The sequence below is a fragment of the Pelobates fuscus genome, chromosome 6 (assembly GCF_036172605.1).
Source record: "Pelobates fuscus isolate aPelFus1 chromosome 6, aPelFus1.pri, whole genome shotgun sequence".
In the NCBI taxonomy this organism is placed as follows: domain Eukaryota; kingdom Metazoa; phylum Chordata; class Amphibia; order Anura; family Pelobatidae; genus Pelobates; species Pelobates fuscus.
In genome coordinates, this window is record NC_086322.1 from 56,844,076 (window position 1) to 56,861,229 (window position 17,154).

Genomic DNA, 17,154 nt, shown 5'->3' on the forward strand with positions numbered 1-17,154 from the left:
AACTGCTTGAATGTGTGACTGTACTGCTATGTCATGTGCGCAACAGTGCGGTTAATAAAACTAACATTTGAAGTTGAGTTTTCTTTGCTACAGTGATGCTTATTCCTTTAAAAACCCAAGTTTACTTTATTTCTGCACATGTGAATGTACTGCCTGAATTCATTAGAGAGCTGATTTAGTGCCCTCAAGGTCTGTCTAAGCTGGGTAACTTGGGAATTACAGTTCAACTCAGGGAAACATGCTGCAGTCTGCAGTGACTTGTTACTGGGTTTAACTATTCGTGCGGTCTTTCGGTTTTTATGTCAATGAAGCAAAAGTCAAAGGAAGTTGGTTCACAGCTTTCTTAAGTAACTAAGGATTTACAGTGGGACCTCGGTTTACGAATTAAATGTGTTCTCCGGGACGTTTCTTAGTGCGAAAAATTTGTAAACCGAAACGCGTTTTCCCATAGGAATGCATTGAAAACCAATTAATCCTTTCTGGAGGTCAGAAAAAAAGTCAAAATGAGCTGGCACGGAAACCAACCCACAATGCAGAACACACAATAAAAGGCATGCAAACGCCAAAGCTTAACTCCCTACCTTTCCACAGCTTGAAAAATGCACCAAAAAGTCCAAAACAACTGAAAACTATTTCCAGGATGGCTCCAAAACTCGATGCAAAAGCCGCTCCAAAACCTTCACACTCTACGCCATGTGCTACCCACAGGCTCCAGCATGCAGGGGGTGGTGCTATAAACCTCCCAGTTGCAATGCATCCTGGGGTAACTTGTTTGTATTGCAAAAAAAATGTGTAAACCGAGGCATTATTTTCAATGGATTTTCATTTGTAATCCGAAAAATTATGTTAACCGAGGCGTTTGTAAACCGAGGTCCCACTGTATATGGTTAATGGCTTCATATCTACTACAAATGCTTTCACCGTATTTTCTATTTAACTTGGATTGGTCCCAAATGTTTAAAGAGATAGTCTCACTTTTAAGAGAGGCAGTGTCACTGCTCAAAGCTCTGCCAATTGACACACAATTGAGCAGTGAGGCTGCAGGGGCATGATCTATACACTAAAATTGCTTTATAAAGCTAAAGTTGTTTTGGTGCCTATAGTATCCATTTAAGGCTATATAAGTTCAATTTTTAACTACACAATAGAATTTTTACTTAACCTGGTTCAAATGCATGTGATTATAATGCTGTTGTGTGCTGGATATTGTTTTGCTTGTTTTTGATTGCTGGTATGCGCATCGAGACCCTATGGGTAATAAGACTGCGTTTCTTAAGAATTTTAATAAATAATTAAATAAATAAATACAGCTACCATGATACCTTCTGCTTTTAGAAGTGGTCTTTGTGGTAGGAGTCTGTTTGTGCAGCGTTTTTGCATACGGAGATATTTGCACATATGTGTCGGGGTCTAAGTACACCCATGGCACATGTGAATTTGGCAGCCCAGAAATCTGTTCCAGACTGGCAAAGGTCATAATTAGCAGCTGACTTGCAGACAGAGCCTGCAAGGTAAAGCATTTGTCTTCCCTCCCTCCTTCCTTCGTAAAGTTAAGTCCTCCCAGCTCAATTCTAAAAATTTTCCTCCACACTCCCTACCTTCCCCTGCTGATTAGATGAATGCACATGCTCTCTGAGCTGGATAATCAGTCTTGACAGCTGTCATGACATCTAAAGGGGCATGGAAAGCCATGCCAGGACATTTGACCAGCACAGGATTTATAGTAAGTTTTAGATTTAAAAAACAAACAAACAAAAAACAACAACTTATTTTTGCATTTATGAGAGGGGTTAGGTGGGATCCTAAATACTTTTTACAGACTTTCAGCTGTATGTATTGAACAAATAAAAAAAAAAAGAAATTAAAACAGCTCAACATAACAAATGCTTCAAGTGGTTTACCGAAATTCAACTGAAAATTCAACTGACTTCTCCAGTCTCAAAATTATTCAACCCCTTTATGGCAAGCATCTTTAGTACTTAGTAGAGCATGCGTTTGCTGTTATGACCGGCTGCAAACAAAATGCATCGCCAGGCACCAGCTTCTGGCAGCGTTCCTGTGCTGCAACTGCCTTCTTCAAATCCCACCAGAGGTCTTTCATGGGTTTCAAGTCAGGTGACTGTGATGGCCACTGTAGATATTTACAGGAATTCTTGTGCAACCAAGCCTTGGTGGAATTAGAGGTATGCTTGGGATCATTGTCTTGTTGGAAGGTCCAATGATGCCCAAACTTCAGATTCCTCACAGATGGCATTACGTTTTCTCCTAGGATTTCCTGATACTTCATTGAGTCCATCTTGCCTTCCACAAACTGCAGGTTTCCAGTGCCAGAGAATGCAAAGCAGCCACAGAGCATAAACAAGTCACCACCATGATTAATTGTAGGCAGAGGGTTCTTTTCAGTGTATGCTTCATTCTTCTTCCTTCACACATACCGCTGATCCTTTGGGCCGAAAAGTTCCAGTTTTGTTTTATCACTCCACACCCATTCTGTGTAATTTGACTCATAACACTTTTAAAAACATTTTAAATTGAAAGCAATTATTCACAGTGTTATGAGTCAAATTACACAGCATGGGAAAATTCCAAAGAACTTTCCCACGCTGTTTAAAATGACAGAGCACTCTGATTTTAAGCCAACCTATCAGAGTGCTGTGACAGGTAAATGTAGAGACTTACCTTTAAGTCTCTTCATTGGCTTAAACCAACCAATCAGAGCGCTCTGAGCCTAATTGCGGGGCATGAGCTCATAACACTGTGAATAATTGCTTTCAATTTAAAATGTTTTTAAAAGTGTTATGAGTCAAATTACACAGAATGGGTGGGGACCTTGGGGGGATATTAGGTCCCCCCATTATTTATTTATTCAGGGTACCCACCCCCTGCTCATTGGTGGGGACCTGGGGGGGACATTCGGCCACCCCTTTAATTTACTTAGTGTCCCCACCTGCCGCTCATGGGTGGGGACCAGGGGCAACAGTAGTTCCCCCCTTTAATTAATTAGGTTCCCCACCTGCCGCTCATGGGTGGGGACCTGGGGGTACCTTAGACCCCCTACCATTATTTATTTATTTAGGGCCCCACCTACCGCTCATGAGTGGGGACCAGGGGGGACATTAGGTCACGGGTGGGAGTGCAGGGGGGAACTATGTCCACCCCCATTTTTTTATTAGTGCTCCCCACCATGCCCAGTCACTAGTAGTTTTAATTTTGTTTTGGCAATATGGTATTTATAGTACCTTGTTCTCCTATTCCTCCCAAACTGCGGAGCCTTAGTGATTATAGCTGTAGTTCAGGTGTAGATACGAATAGTTCCAGACGAATGCAGCTTCCAAGTAGTTTCTCCCCAGCCAGTAGATAGTTACCCAAACATGAGCCTAGACTTCATGAAGGGTACAACAGGAATAATGGTTTATTGATGCCACAATGGTTTTTATGCAAGTCCCCATGCAAGAGGACCTCCCACCTGGACCTTGTGGGGCACCAGGACACAAAAGTTACATCCAATAATATTACATTGACAAAGTGAAACACTCCCACTGCAAACATGCAATCCCCTCCTCTCTGCATGTGAGATAATTAGGTAAGTTAAAGGATAGCCCAATTATCTCCAGGCAGAAAAGTACCCTAAAACACATGGTATCCCCATAAATGACATATCCCCTGATAGCCCTGATCTGGGTGACCAACTTATTAAAAAATCACCCAAGTCAGTACATGGGGTTTTCAAATTGTTTGGAAGTCCCATTTTACCGACCGCACACGAGGTCTATATCGATAAAGTAAAATAAACAAACGAAAGCACTTAGGAAGCCCCCTGGCTCATAGAAACAATTGTTCCCCTTGTTCGTAGGACTAAAACTACCGAACTGCGTTTTCCTAGCTGTTTGTGGAAAGGAAACCACCGTTCGTATGTTTTTACCGGTGTTCGGGAAGTTGAGTGTCCGATTTTAGTCCTAGACACTCAACGACCAAGTCACGCTGCCTCCTTTCGTGCAAACAAGATGGCCGTTGTTTTCTCTTCCACGTGGCGTTCGGCTGTTCGAATGGCGGCCACCCAGAGAGCGTGCTCAATCTACAGTTTCCTTTGTAGATAATGAGCCAGGGGGGTGGTTGGTGTTTGGTAGTTTAATCTACCGAACTAATAAAGCCTAAAAATTACAAATGGCCCTACGAAGTCTCGAAGGAAAAGTTTATTTTCTTCACAGCTTCCAACGGTGTCTCTTTCAACATCTAGTGCTTTTGCTTTCTTTTTGTATCCTGTTCCTTGTTTATAAAGGGTGATGATCTCTTCTCTTAACTTTGTGGAACACTCAACAAACCCCTAGTCAGTTCAGCTATTTCAAGTGGTCTAGCTCAAGCACCCTGGTGTAACTAATGAAGCCCTTGATAAGTTGCATGAGGTGTGCTTGCGACAACACCTGGTTTTCCATATTTGTGGTTTTGTGAGATATTCTATTTAGGAAGTTAAATAATTTTGAGACTGGAGAATTCATTATAAGTTACATTTTTAGTTGAAATAGGGGAAACCACTACAAGCATTCATCGTGTTGAGATATTTTAATTGCTTTTGTTTTGATTTGTTAACTACAAACAGCTGAAATTCTGTACATTTTGACCATAAACCTGATTTTTAATGGGAATTGAATAATTTTGATTACAACTGTATATACAGTGAATACTTATCATTCACTTGTGGTCATACTTCTCTGGCTATCTTTCTCACACACTGTCCATTAAGTCCTATACAAATTTGGAACCTTAGGTTCCTGACACTACAAGTAATGAAGTCAGAGTCCTACCTATAATCTGTCCCTAACAACTTACACAAAATTCCATTTCACTTACGCTTGCTTCTTCCTCATTAGCAGATACATTGACTGTAATATCTGTCTGCTATTTACATAGAATGTGACGGCAGATAAGAACCATTCGGCCCATCTAGTCTGCCCAGTTATTTCACTCCTTCTAAATCCCTCCTTCTTTGTACCTCTGTACTTTTAAATGTACATATTGCTAGTAAGCTGGCAATTGTTTTCTTTATTCAAAGAGATGCTATAGGCACTAAAACCAATTTAGTTTAATAAAGCAGTTTGGGCATATATATTATGCCCCCGCAGTCACACTGCTTAATTTTCTGGCTGTGATACATACTGCATGAAACAATAGTTTTATTTTATATAAGATGTTAACTTGCCTTAGACATTTGTATCACCTGCTGTATCACCTGTAAATTGATCTTTAATCACATGCAGGTTCTAGAAGTATATTTATAGTGAAGTAGATAAGAAAACATAATTTGAAATAAAGGAAGTGTAAACATTAGATCTCTCTTTACAGGAAACATAGAAACATAGAAACATAGAATGTGACGGCAGATAAGAACCATTCGGCCCATCTAGTCTGCCCAGTTTTCTAAATACTTTCATTAGTCCCTGGCCTTATCTTATAGTTAGGATAGCCTTATGCCTATCCCACGCATGCTTAAACTCCTTTACTGTGTTAACCTCTACCACTTCAGCTGGAAGGCTATTCCATGCATCCACTACCCTCTCAGTAAAGTAATACTTCCTGATATTATTTTTAAACCTTTGCCCCTCTAATTTAAGACTATGTCCTCTTGTTGTGGTAGTTTTTCTTCTTTTAAATATAGTCTCCTCCTTTACTGTGTTGATTCCCTTGATGTATTTAAATGTTTCTATCATATCCCCCCTGTCTCGTCTTTCCTCCAAGCTATACATGTTAAGATCCTTTAACCTTTCCTGGTAAGTTTTATCCTGCAATCCATGAACCAGTTTAGTAGCCCTTCTTTGAACTCTCTCTAAGGTATCAATATCCTTCTGAAGATAGGGTCTCCAGTACTGTGTACAGTACTCCAAGTGAGGTCTCACCAGTGCTCTGTACAATGGCATGAGCACTTCCCTCTTTCTACTGCTAATACCTCTCCCTATACAACCAAGCATTCTGCGAGCATTTCCAGCTGCTCTATTACATTGTCTGCCTACCTTTAAGTCATCAGAAATAATCACCCCTAAATCCCTTTCCTCAGATGTTGAGGTTAGGACTCTATCAAATATTTTGTACTCTACCCTTGGGTTTTTACGTCCAAGATGCATTATCTTGCACTTATCCACATTAAATGTCAGTTGCCACAACTCTGACCATTTTTCTAGTTTACTTAAATCATTTTCCATTTGGCTTATCCCTCCTGGAACATCAACCCTGTTACATATCTTAGTATCATCCGCAAAAAGACACATCTTACCATCAGGTGGAACTGTTTAGTAAGGCGGTGCAAGTTACATGCAGGGAGGTATGACTAGAGCGGTATAAACAAAGATATTTAACTCATAAATCGCAGAAAATTGAGCAGTGAGACTGCCCGGGCATGATCTATATACCAAAATGTGTTCATTAAGTTGTTTTTGTCCCTATAGTGTCCCTTTAACCATAGGAGGACAATGCAATAGGGCAGGCTTTTAAAATGCTTGCCACATGTGGAGCCACTTGATAATAATAACAATATTTTAACTGTACCTCCATCAGGGTCTTGTACCTCCATATGGACCAAATCAGGATCTGTGTCCACACCAGCTACAGACCTGAAAAACACAAAATGTATTTTAATTTTACAAATAACTCTGTTATTAATGACTAAAGAATATAACTGGTGCTCATTGTATTCATGTCTGTAACATACACTGTATTTATAGTAAATCTTGCTGTATACGTTAGGTACCAATATGGAAGACAAATATGATGGTATTGCTTTAAAAAACACTTCAAGTAATTCATTAATATCCAAACTAGCATTATAAGTTCCGCCCTCCTCTCTAGAACTATTTGCGTTGCCCCTCACTCACAATCCTAACTGTTCTCCATCAACTTTTGATTGCACCTCTTCTAATTTTCTGTATTTAGATAATACTTGTAGTTTGATCTGAGACCAATCCAATGCTGTTCTGAGATCAAATGAGTGAGAGTTTCAGCCATGGTATCCTGTCCCCCCTCACTTCACCAAAAAAAGAAAGATAATATTCACAGAAACAGAGAAATAAAAAGCCTGTTACAAAGCACTCAGTAATGTCCACCAGATCTGTTGCCTGTGAATTTAATGTTTATTTCTCTACCACAAGCCGCCTCCAAAGGCGTTTCAGAGAATTTGACTGTACATCTAACCCAGCTCACAACCGCAGACCAAGTGTAACAACACAAGCCCAGGACCTCCACATCCAGCATCTTCACCTCCAAGATCGTCTGAGACCAGCCACCCGGACAGCTGCAGCAACAATCGGTTTGCATACAAACTGCACATTTTAGAGTGGCCTTTTATTGTGGCCGTCCTAAGGCACACCTGTGCAATAATCATGCTGTCTAATCAGCATCTTGCTATGCCACACCTGTGAGATGGATGCATTATCTCGGCAAAGGAGAAGCGCTCACTAACACAGATTTAGACAGATTTGTGAACAATATTTGTTGCGTTTATAATTTTGTTCAGTGTATGTGTTCTTGTTGTAGTTATTTTTATACACGTCAAATGTATATTGTTATTATCTTAACTTTTAGAATTTCCACTGAAAGACCATTGTTGGTATCTACAAACTTCCTAGAACGTAACTATCTCAGTTTACCCTTTGCATCTGAAACCACACGTTTTTGGTTTTGCCTTCCTTTGTATTAAAGTCTGTTCTTTTGCTGCCTTATATAATGACATTATGTATCTGAAGACCTGAATTCTCCTCCCAATTCTGTACATATTAATACATTGATGCCTTTTATGGAAAACGCTACAATCAGCCAAAGCATTATCAAAAAAGTGTAAGTCTCAACCTTTTTCATGTGACATTAATTGTCTTCATGTAATATGCACAGGGTGGTCTTAATATGTCATATGGAATATGGAATCCAATGAACAGCAAAGCATTATTCGAACAGAAAATGCAAACTAAACGGGAAACGCAATGTATGGACTAAAAGCTAACGGGGACATGTAAATCGATGGAGTATCGGTCGTCTTGTCCTGTCTACTCCCATAACTCTTTGCTTTCCATGGGCTGGCAGATTAAGTATGGGAATTGAAGTGCAATAACAGCTGTGAAATGCAGTTTGGCACAACTGAATTAAAGTGATGACCAAGGAGATTGAACATTAGAATGAACGTAATGTAGAACAATTTCAAAGCTCAGATACAGATTTCTCAGTTCTTGATCATTGCATTAAATAATAAGTATATCACAAAATGTTTTTAATTTATTACGCAATGCAATTTATATAAAGCGTAGTAGTCACCTGGAATAATAATAAGTAAAGGTTTATACAATTAAAGAATATAAGAATTCCTGTGCCTCATGTGAAAGGTTATCCTGATCAACATGAGTACTATTATTATTATAATTGACATTTATATAATGACAACTTATTCTGTAGCACTTTACAATATAATTAAAAGGGGGCATTTAACAATAAATAAAACAATGATATAATATTACAGTAACAATAGGTTGATGAGGACCCTACACAAATAGGCTAACAATCTAGAGTACAGTCAGCCTTTTTTGTGAATCAATCACGGTTACCAAGTGAAAACAGGTATCATCAGTAACAATAATTTTTAACATTTTACATTTTCAGGACAGTCAGTCACGCTGGACTGATTCATTATTCTCAAGGAAAATGAACAAAGACCTGTGGGTCCTTTGATCAAAACCATAATATTACTACAAACAAATCTTACTCAAACAGGATATGATGCTGCCTTGTTCCCAGAATTCAGTTCTGATAGGACTTGTCAGTATATTCTAACCACAAATGTAAGGGAGTGTGTAGTCAGCCTTTGCCTGATCACTTGACAAAACCTATGACTATTATGCAGCATAAACATGAAATATTGAGGTGTTGTGAGATAACGATTGACTTCCATTAATGTAGGCCAAAAAAAAAGCCAAATTAGAAAATAAAAATGTCCCCAACTGAAATGGAGAGTTTCTTCCAACTTGGATATTTTAGTTAAACTTTTCAAGTGAGTTGTGAGTTCACCACAGCTTCATATTTTATAAATAAAACATAGTTTTATCTAAATCTTCACTAGAACAGGATAAAAAATAAATAAAAATGTGAGGTTACAAGAAAATAGTTTTGAAGAACACGAATTACAAAAAATAAAACCTCTGATTTAGCATCTCTATAAATATTATTATATTTATTCTGATTTTGCAAACTGAGGCTTCAATTTAATATTGTTGAATAAGCATTTCAAATGATTTCATATTTTAATATTATAGGTTGCAAACTATTAAAATATGAAAAAAATGCATTGTATATAAAAATATATCAATATATATAGAGTCATGCGAAAAGGAAAGCACACCTTCGTTGAATTCTATGGCTTTACATATGAGGACACCATAAGTCATCAGTTTTTAGCAGATCTTAAAATTAGGTAAATACAACCTCAGACGAACAACAACACATGACGTATTAAATTGAGTCATGATTAAAAAAAAAAAAAATCCAAAATGGAGAAGCCATGTGTGAACAATTAAGTATACTTTATCATTCAATATCTTGTCAAACCACCTTTAGCAGCAATACCTTAAAATAATCGTTTTCTATGTTACTTTATAGCTATATATATATATATATATATATAGCTTATTCACTAAACAATGATTTCAAATCTTAGAGATTCTAATAGTTTTATATAAAAACACCTCACCTAGGCAAAAAATAATGGGGGTTTAGTTACATTATATGATCATACATTGCATAAGCCTGCCACAACGTCAATGGGTCACATTGACGTTGTGGCAGGCTTATGCAATATATGATCATTTTTTGCCAAGGTGAGGTGTTTTTATATAAAACTATTAGAATCTCTAAGATTTGAAATTATTGTTTAGTGAATAAGCGAGTGTGATGGATTCTGTATTTTGTATATTTTGGCCTCAGGCGCACCCTGTAATGTAAGCATGTTCAGGTGAGTGCAGCCCTCTTGGTGTCTTATATATATATATATATATATATATATATATATATATATATATATATATATAGCTTATTCACTAAACAATGTTTTCATATATATATATATTTGTGTAAGGGGCAAATAGCCGTATATGGAGTAAGGATCCAGCATAAGCGTAGGATAGTATAAAGGGAGAAAGTCGGTTGTGGTGTGCCGAGACCGACGATACGGTAGGCCTGTAAATAAAGAGGGCCCACCAAGGAGTAAGAAAGTAAAGTAAATGGAAAGAAAAGAGAAAGTGTTGAAATGAGGAGTGGGTGGGAGGGTCATTCTGATGCTGACCTCAAGCGATATGAGTCAGGTATGCATAATATTACACAATTAAAATATTCTTCATAATATTAAATTATTTTTTAATGTTAATCCAAAAATATTAAATCATTTAAAAATTGTATCCAACAATATTAAATCAAAGCCTAGATGGTTTATTCACTGAACACTAAATTGCAGGAAAATATAAACTGAACTGCAAAAAATTGTTAAAAAAAAAAAACAAAACACTGTTTTGGAAAAGAATGGCCACATTGTGGCTATTTTGTACTGAATATTGAAATTTGGTTTCACGTCATTACAATTTTGTGTTTATGAATAAAAAACCTATTTAAACACACCACATATTTCTGTCATTGGTATAATTTGTATAACAAAAAACAATGCAGAAAATCAGGCATAGAATTAAATAATAGGCAAGAAGGTACCTGTGTACGCCATTGTGGCCCTAGCCAGTCACCATTACATCATATTTACTTCATGTCCATGTAGAATCTTGTTCACATACTCAGAAATAGACCACACAATTTATATTTCTTATTCAAAGTGGAAAGTTTACCAACAAAAATTAATCCTTTAACCCCTTAAGGACACATGACAGAAATATTCCGTCATGATTCCCTTTTATTCCAGAAGTTGTGTGCTTAAGGGGTTAAGCTTTCACGATGTTAATAATTAATGCTATTACTGTCAATGAGATGGTGTTTTGTATACATTTATTAAATGCGGCCACTCAATAATACAAGAAAAATTAAGATTCAGTATAATGATTCTGCTTTACTGCCATGTATGTATTTCACAGAGAGGATTTTTCAAAGAGGATTACTCCACAATTTATAGTTTAAAGCAGTTTTGTTCTTCCGGTGACTGTGAATGTTTCTAGAAAACTTGTTTTAAAGACTATTCAAAGCATGAAAACTCCTGGCTTTCTGTCTCTCGACTGAACAATCTCCGGTTGCCACAATAATAAGGCACAGCAGAAAGTAATTACTTTAATACCCGCCTTGTGAAATGTATTCCACAATCTTCAGTTTCCTGTATTTTAAGCCAATTTATCAAGTCAGAAATAAAAAAAAAGGCATACTGGGCTTACAATAAAGCAAAGCAATGTGTAATTAATGCTGCATAATGAATACAAGATTAGATCACCAGAGCAACTCCACAACAAGACGGTCTTTCAGTCATAAAATGAAAGTCGCCCAGGAATATAAAAAAGGTATAAAAAAAATAAAATAAAAAAAATCTTAAAACAAGTGTGCTTATTTATCTCTTACATAAAAAAAGCCAAAAGCAACCATCAAATGTACAAAAAAGCAATAATTAAACCCGGAGAGTAATAAATTATGTCATAGCTTTAATGCTGTTTTAATAACCATGTCCATAAAAATTAATAGTAAACGTCCATATGTGATCACATTATGTTTTCAAATTTACAGTCACTTTGCGGAGGAGAATGCAACCTCTAGTAGAGTAAAGAGATCAAACTCAAAATTGCTATTTGGTCTTGGAATGCAGAGGAGATAATTATTCCCCAGTTGATCAACGCTGCATGTTCATTCATTCAAACTTTAAAGGAAAAGTGACACCTAAAAATATAACGAGGTATTATAAATATGGAATACCCCGTGTTACCAGTCTGGTGTTTTTTGCCGTGTCTTTTCATGGAAAGGTTGTGCTGTGTTGGGAACTTCTGTGACTTCCTCTTTGTTGTGATTCTGTCTGAAGTAGATGTTTCCCAGTGCCCCTATCAAAGTCATGTTGAAGGTCATTGAAAGAGGAACGAATTAGATTGTATTCCACAAAATCCTAGTGTACTAGGAAACATTTTGTACAACTGGAATATTGCAACACAAAACTAGAAGCTTTGGATTATCAAACTAGCGAGTAATTTGCATGGTTATTAAAGGCCAGAATAGCCAAACTCAAAGCATAGCTGATTACGAGATGTTTTTTTTTTCCATTTTAACGATTTTGACCTGGAATTTTAAATTCCCTATTAAATTGCTCTTAATTCTCCTTTTAATGAGTAACTCAGTTTTTTTTTGAATTAACATTGTTTAGTTAAATTTTTTTGTTCCTGGTTTACTCATTGCCAAACTTCGTATTAGTATAGTGCTGTGACTTATCCTGATTTTAAAATGAGGTGTTCTCTGTTCCAAACAGGACTGTGGATAGGTTATTACTAGACTGATATAATAAATATACCCAAGCCAACTTTGGTTATTCAAGGGATCAGATAATTATTGGCTATGTGTGGTTATTTTTGCTGTCATTGTGAGAGACCAATCTGGAGAGGACTATGCCTTTACCCACGTGGTTATTGAACTCTGGCAGTCAATCATAAAGCAAGTGTAACGGGGTTTTGGGGATGCCCCCTAGTGTCTTTGGGGTCCTTAAACCTAGTTAATTCACTATGCCTGACAGGCGGATCCTGAGCCTCCGCTATCTGGGAGCTGGGGTACATGTCTGCGGCAGCGCCTCCACCCAGTGGAACATCCGGGGTAGGGATGTGGGGTCCCACTGGGAACATACTTGGTGCAATAAGACTGACACAGCCTAACTTGAACTAACTTTATATGGTAAATAGCAATTGAACCGACACACATAGGAAAATACAATGGCGTAACAGATAACAATGCAAATGTGGATTTTCCCCACTCACCCACCAGCACACCTGCGTCCCACCCCCATATCTTCGCCCTAGCGGCCGTTGGTGCACATAGGAGAGTTGGGGCCCTAATAAGTCCTGCTCCACAGAGTCACTGACACAGCCTCAGATGTGTAATGTCTGTACGGGACCTCAGAGTCTTTACTGTGAGTGAGAAGACAGGTGCCCTGTGGTGATACAGGGAGAGGTTTGGCTTACCCTCACAACACAATTAACCAGGTAGTCAGTAGCAGTCTCCTCTCACTGGATTCACCAAACGTCTGGGCTCAATGCTTGTCTTTGCCAGCAGGTCCCTCTCTCATCTGGTGTGATCTTGGGTGAAACAAGTTCTCTCTGCCAGGTTCCATCTCTTTTTACAGTCTCTCACATGTCCTCCATTTCAGCTCAGCATGTCATCCGTCTAGAATCCTTTTAGGCCCTCCTTCCCCAGAGCTGTGCAGGAAATCCTCCCAGGAACTGATGATGCCACACTCCTCCCACTGATTTCAGCAAGTCATGTGATCAATGCTCAATGTTTTATTAACAACATACTGGGGCCATGTGCCATCTACTGGGCATTTCAGATAATGCAGCCTGTGTAACTTCACAGGGTTACACAAGTACTATATGAAAGGTGGGACATGCTTTCCTAAGGAACAATCAAGTATGGGTGTTTATGCAGGATGGAAAATACAAAGAGGGAAGTATAAAGAAAAGGACCAAGTAAACATTATACCATCCACTGGCAGTTTTGTTTTGCGTCACTCATAAAATTGTGAGTAATTGGTAATTGGCATGCCTAATCGTTTTCTTTAATTCATTCTACAGATTGTGGCAGAGACAGACCATGTGGCACCTGACGCCGATCTCCTTAATACCTGTAAATACTTTTTACTGTATGTAATAAGATGAGTGTAGATCAATTTATTCTTATCGGTCTTCTGGTTTTCGAGATAATTTCAAAGAATTTTTAGAGGATTTCTAAATGGTTGTAAAATATGTGAGTCAAACGAAAGCCAAAACATTAGAGGAGGTTTAGAGAACAGGCAAGCAGATTAACAATTTGTCCAATACATTATGAAGGTAATTACTAAATTATTGTATTTTGCAGAACGTCTTTTAACTCATTCACCTTTTCTGCCTGACATTATGTGTTCCATGTTAATAAAGGTTATATGTACTAGCACTATGGATAATTGGAAGTGTGATTAAGATAAATAACTAGTATACAGTATTATAAAATATGATATTACAGCAGTCAGAAGTAAAACAATGAAGTCCCACTTATTAAAAACATTCTTTATTTATTCAAAGAGGTATTATGTAATAACATCAGAATCATATCCATAAACAGGCATTTGAGCTTGTTAACGTATTTTATATCATGTCACAGAACAAAAACCAGTCTCCAGCTTACAATGACGTGACAACAACGTTTATATCAGTGTTGTCGTGAGCTAAGTTGGTAGATAGAAGACATCTCATTGAAAATGTAAACAATATGAAATGTTTTACATAAAATCCCTTGTTAACACTAAACTGCTAAACGCTGGTACATCTTTGCGCGCCCATTTCCAGCTGATGGAAAGTTTATGGTCATTCCCAGCATGATACCCCTTCATCTCACACTAGCCTTAAACTCAGACCAGGTTATCCTCCCAGGGATCAAGCCTTTTGATATCTATTCATACAGTTTGAGACTAAGTTTAGCCATCAAATGGTTGTCCTTTACTTTTCCTATTATGTCTTGTAAGGTTGGGATGTTATCTCTCAGCTATTCCTCCACCAATGCTGTATGAGCCACCAGTACTATCATATCAAATAATTTTGGAGAAAGTGGTAACAATTTTCTAAATAACTGCTATAAAATAGCTGCTGCGAGCTATGTTGGGTAGTCTGGCACACATGTTGCCATGGTGCCATGTGTGGCCACACAGCTCACACACCCCAAAGACCGTCTCTGCTTCAACTCACAAAAAAAAAAAGTGAAGTTTCTACTGGCCACCTCTCAGACTTTGTCCTGCCTTGCTAAGAGTGTAACCTGTAGGTATCTAATTAACTTGTTGTGTAGGGGAGAAACTTTCTCAAGGTCCGGGAGAGTGACTATCTCAGAGCCTTGATTTAGGTTTTTATACCTTGGTAGGCCTGCCTTCTCTATACCTTGGCTTAAAGTATGTAAGGAGAAGATGTCCTTGGTAGGACTTATGAACCCATATATAGAAGGTCTGGTATCATTCCTGCTTCCAAATCTGCCCATAGTCTAGTCACAACATCACTTGGGTTAATTGAGCAGCCATATAGTACAGATGAAAATGTTGAAGTTTCAGTCAGTCAGTTTGTTTCCTATATATAGGGTGAGGTAGAGGCAAAAAATGGCTACAAAATTCAAAGTATAAACAAAGAAAATTAGACCTGTGTATATACAACCAAAAAACAAACAAGAGTCCTGCGCATCCAGTATAGGTGTGCACACCCAGGTGCTACCACAATTTATTTGAGGACAAAGTTAAAGCAGCAAACGTTTCGGGCAGCAGCCCTTTCTCAATGCTAATGTCCTCAGTTTGTTTGGGGTGATATAGTGCTTTCCTAGTAATTTTGTGTTATTTTCTTCCCTAGATAAACACATCAGTGGCTGCTTATAGTATGCCTAGGTCCAGATTACAAAGTGAGGAAGTCCTGCTTTTTTCTGTAAAAAAATCTACAGCACATTGTTCATGTGACTGTCTAGATACAAATTACATTTGCTTTCCTCTGTGTCATGCCTTTCAGTGCTAAGAGGTGACTCACAAGGTAAATAACCTTATCCTTGATCAATATTTTCTGTGTCTGGCGAGTGACAAGAGATTAAGATCTCTATGTGCATGATCATAAGAATTTAGAGATAATTTATAAAATTGTAATCTACAATATGCTTCAAATTAAGCTTGCAATCATATGACAATTCTTCTATTTGTGCATTTTGTAATTTTGTATTTGAGTTTTATCAATGTTTGCTTTGTGTTAATGAAATATTGAACCATGACATTAATATGCTTTGTATTGTCCGTGCTCACCTTGAAAAGAAGTAATGCTATATTCACGTCTTAGCTGAGCCCAGCAGGAAATATCAGAATGCTTTAATGATGTATCTCCCTGGACTCATCTACTCAAACTTAATAGAATTTATTTTACCACAAAAACATTTCTACAAGGTATAAACTCTCCTGTTTGTGCTGCTGCTACTATTTATTCACACATTTAATGCACAAACGTGTTTATCTGAAATCCCTTCTCGACACACCCCAGCACTTACCATATATACTCGAGTATAAGCCGAACCGAATATAAGCTGAGGCCCCTAATTTTACCCCAAAAAACTGGGAAAACTTATTGACTCGAGTATAAGACTAGGGTGGGAAATGCAGCAGCTACTGGTAAATTTCTAAATAAAATTAGATCCTAAAAAAATTATATTAATTGAATATTTATTTACAGTGTGTGTATATAATGAATGCAGTGTGTGTGTATGAGTGCAGTGTGTGTGTATGAATGCAGTGTATATGTATGAGTGCAGTGTGTGTATGAGTGCAGTGTGTGTGTGTATGAGTGCAGTGTGTGTGTGTGTGTTGCAGAGCCTTGGTGGGGGGTGGGCATTTTTATTATTATTTTTAAAATATTATTTTATTTTATTATATTTTTTTGTCCCCCCTCCCTGCTTGATACATGGCAGGGAGGGGGGCTCTCACTCCCTGGTGGTCCAGTGGCATTGGCAGTTCAGTGGAGGGGGCTGGCAGGAAGCACTTACCTCTCCTGCAGCTCCTGTCAGCTCCCTTCTCCTCCGCGCCGGTCCGGTCAGCTCCCCTGTCAGCTCCCAGTGTAAGTCTTGCGAGAGCCGCACTATGACCCCACGGCTCTCGCGAGACTTACACTGGGAGCTGACAGGGGAGCTGACCGGACCGGCGCGGAGGAGAAGGGAGCTGACAGGAGCTGCAGGAGAGGTAAGTAACCGCTCTCTGCCAATTCCCCTCCTACACAGCCCCATGTCTGTATTATAGCAATGTAAATTGCCATAATACAGACATTGACTCGAGTGTAAGTCGAGTTGGGGTTTTTCAGCACAAAAAAATTGCTGAAAAACTCGACTTATACTCGAGTACATACGGTACATAGTCATAGTAGTTTCTAATAAAAAATTACTTCCAAAATCCATCTCATCTCAGAGGTGAACGTT

General features: G+C 38.1%; 1 protein-coding gene across 2 annotated transcripts in view; it reads right to left on the reverse strand.

The window, feature by feature from the left end:
* The window catches only part of SORCS2 (sortilin related VPS10 domain containing receptor 2), an 863,802-nt gene that overhangs the window by 157,888 nt on the left and 688,760 nt on the right, over positions 1-17,154 (reverse strand). For both annotated transcript variants that reach the window (XM_063457743.1, XM_063457741.1), the window contains exon 6: positions 6,538-6,602. In XM_063457743.1, coding sequence (XP_063313813.1) covers positions 6,538-6,602 — 65 coding nt within the window. The remainder of the gene's footprint in view (positions 1-6,537; positions 6,603-17,154) is intronic.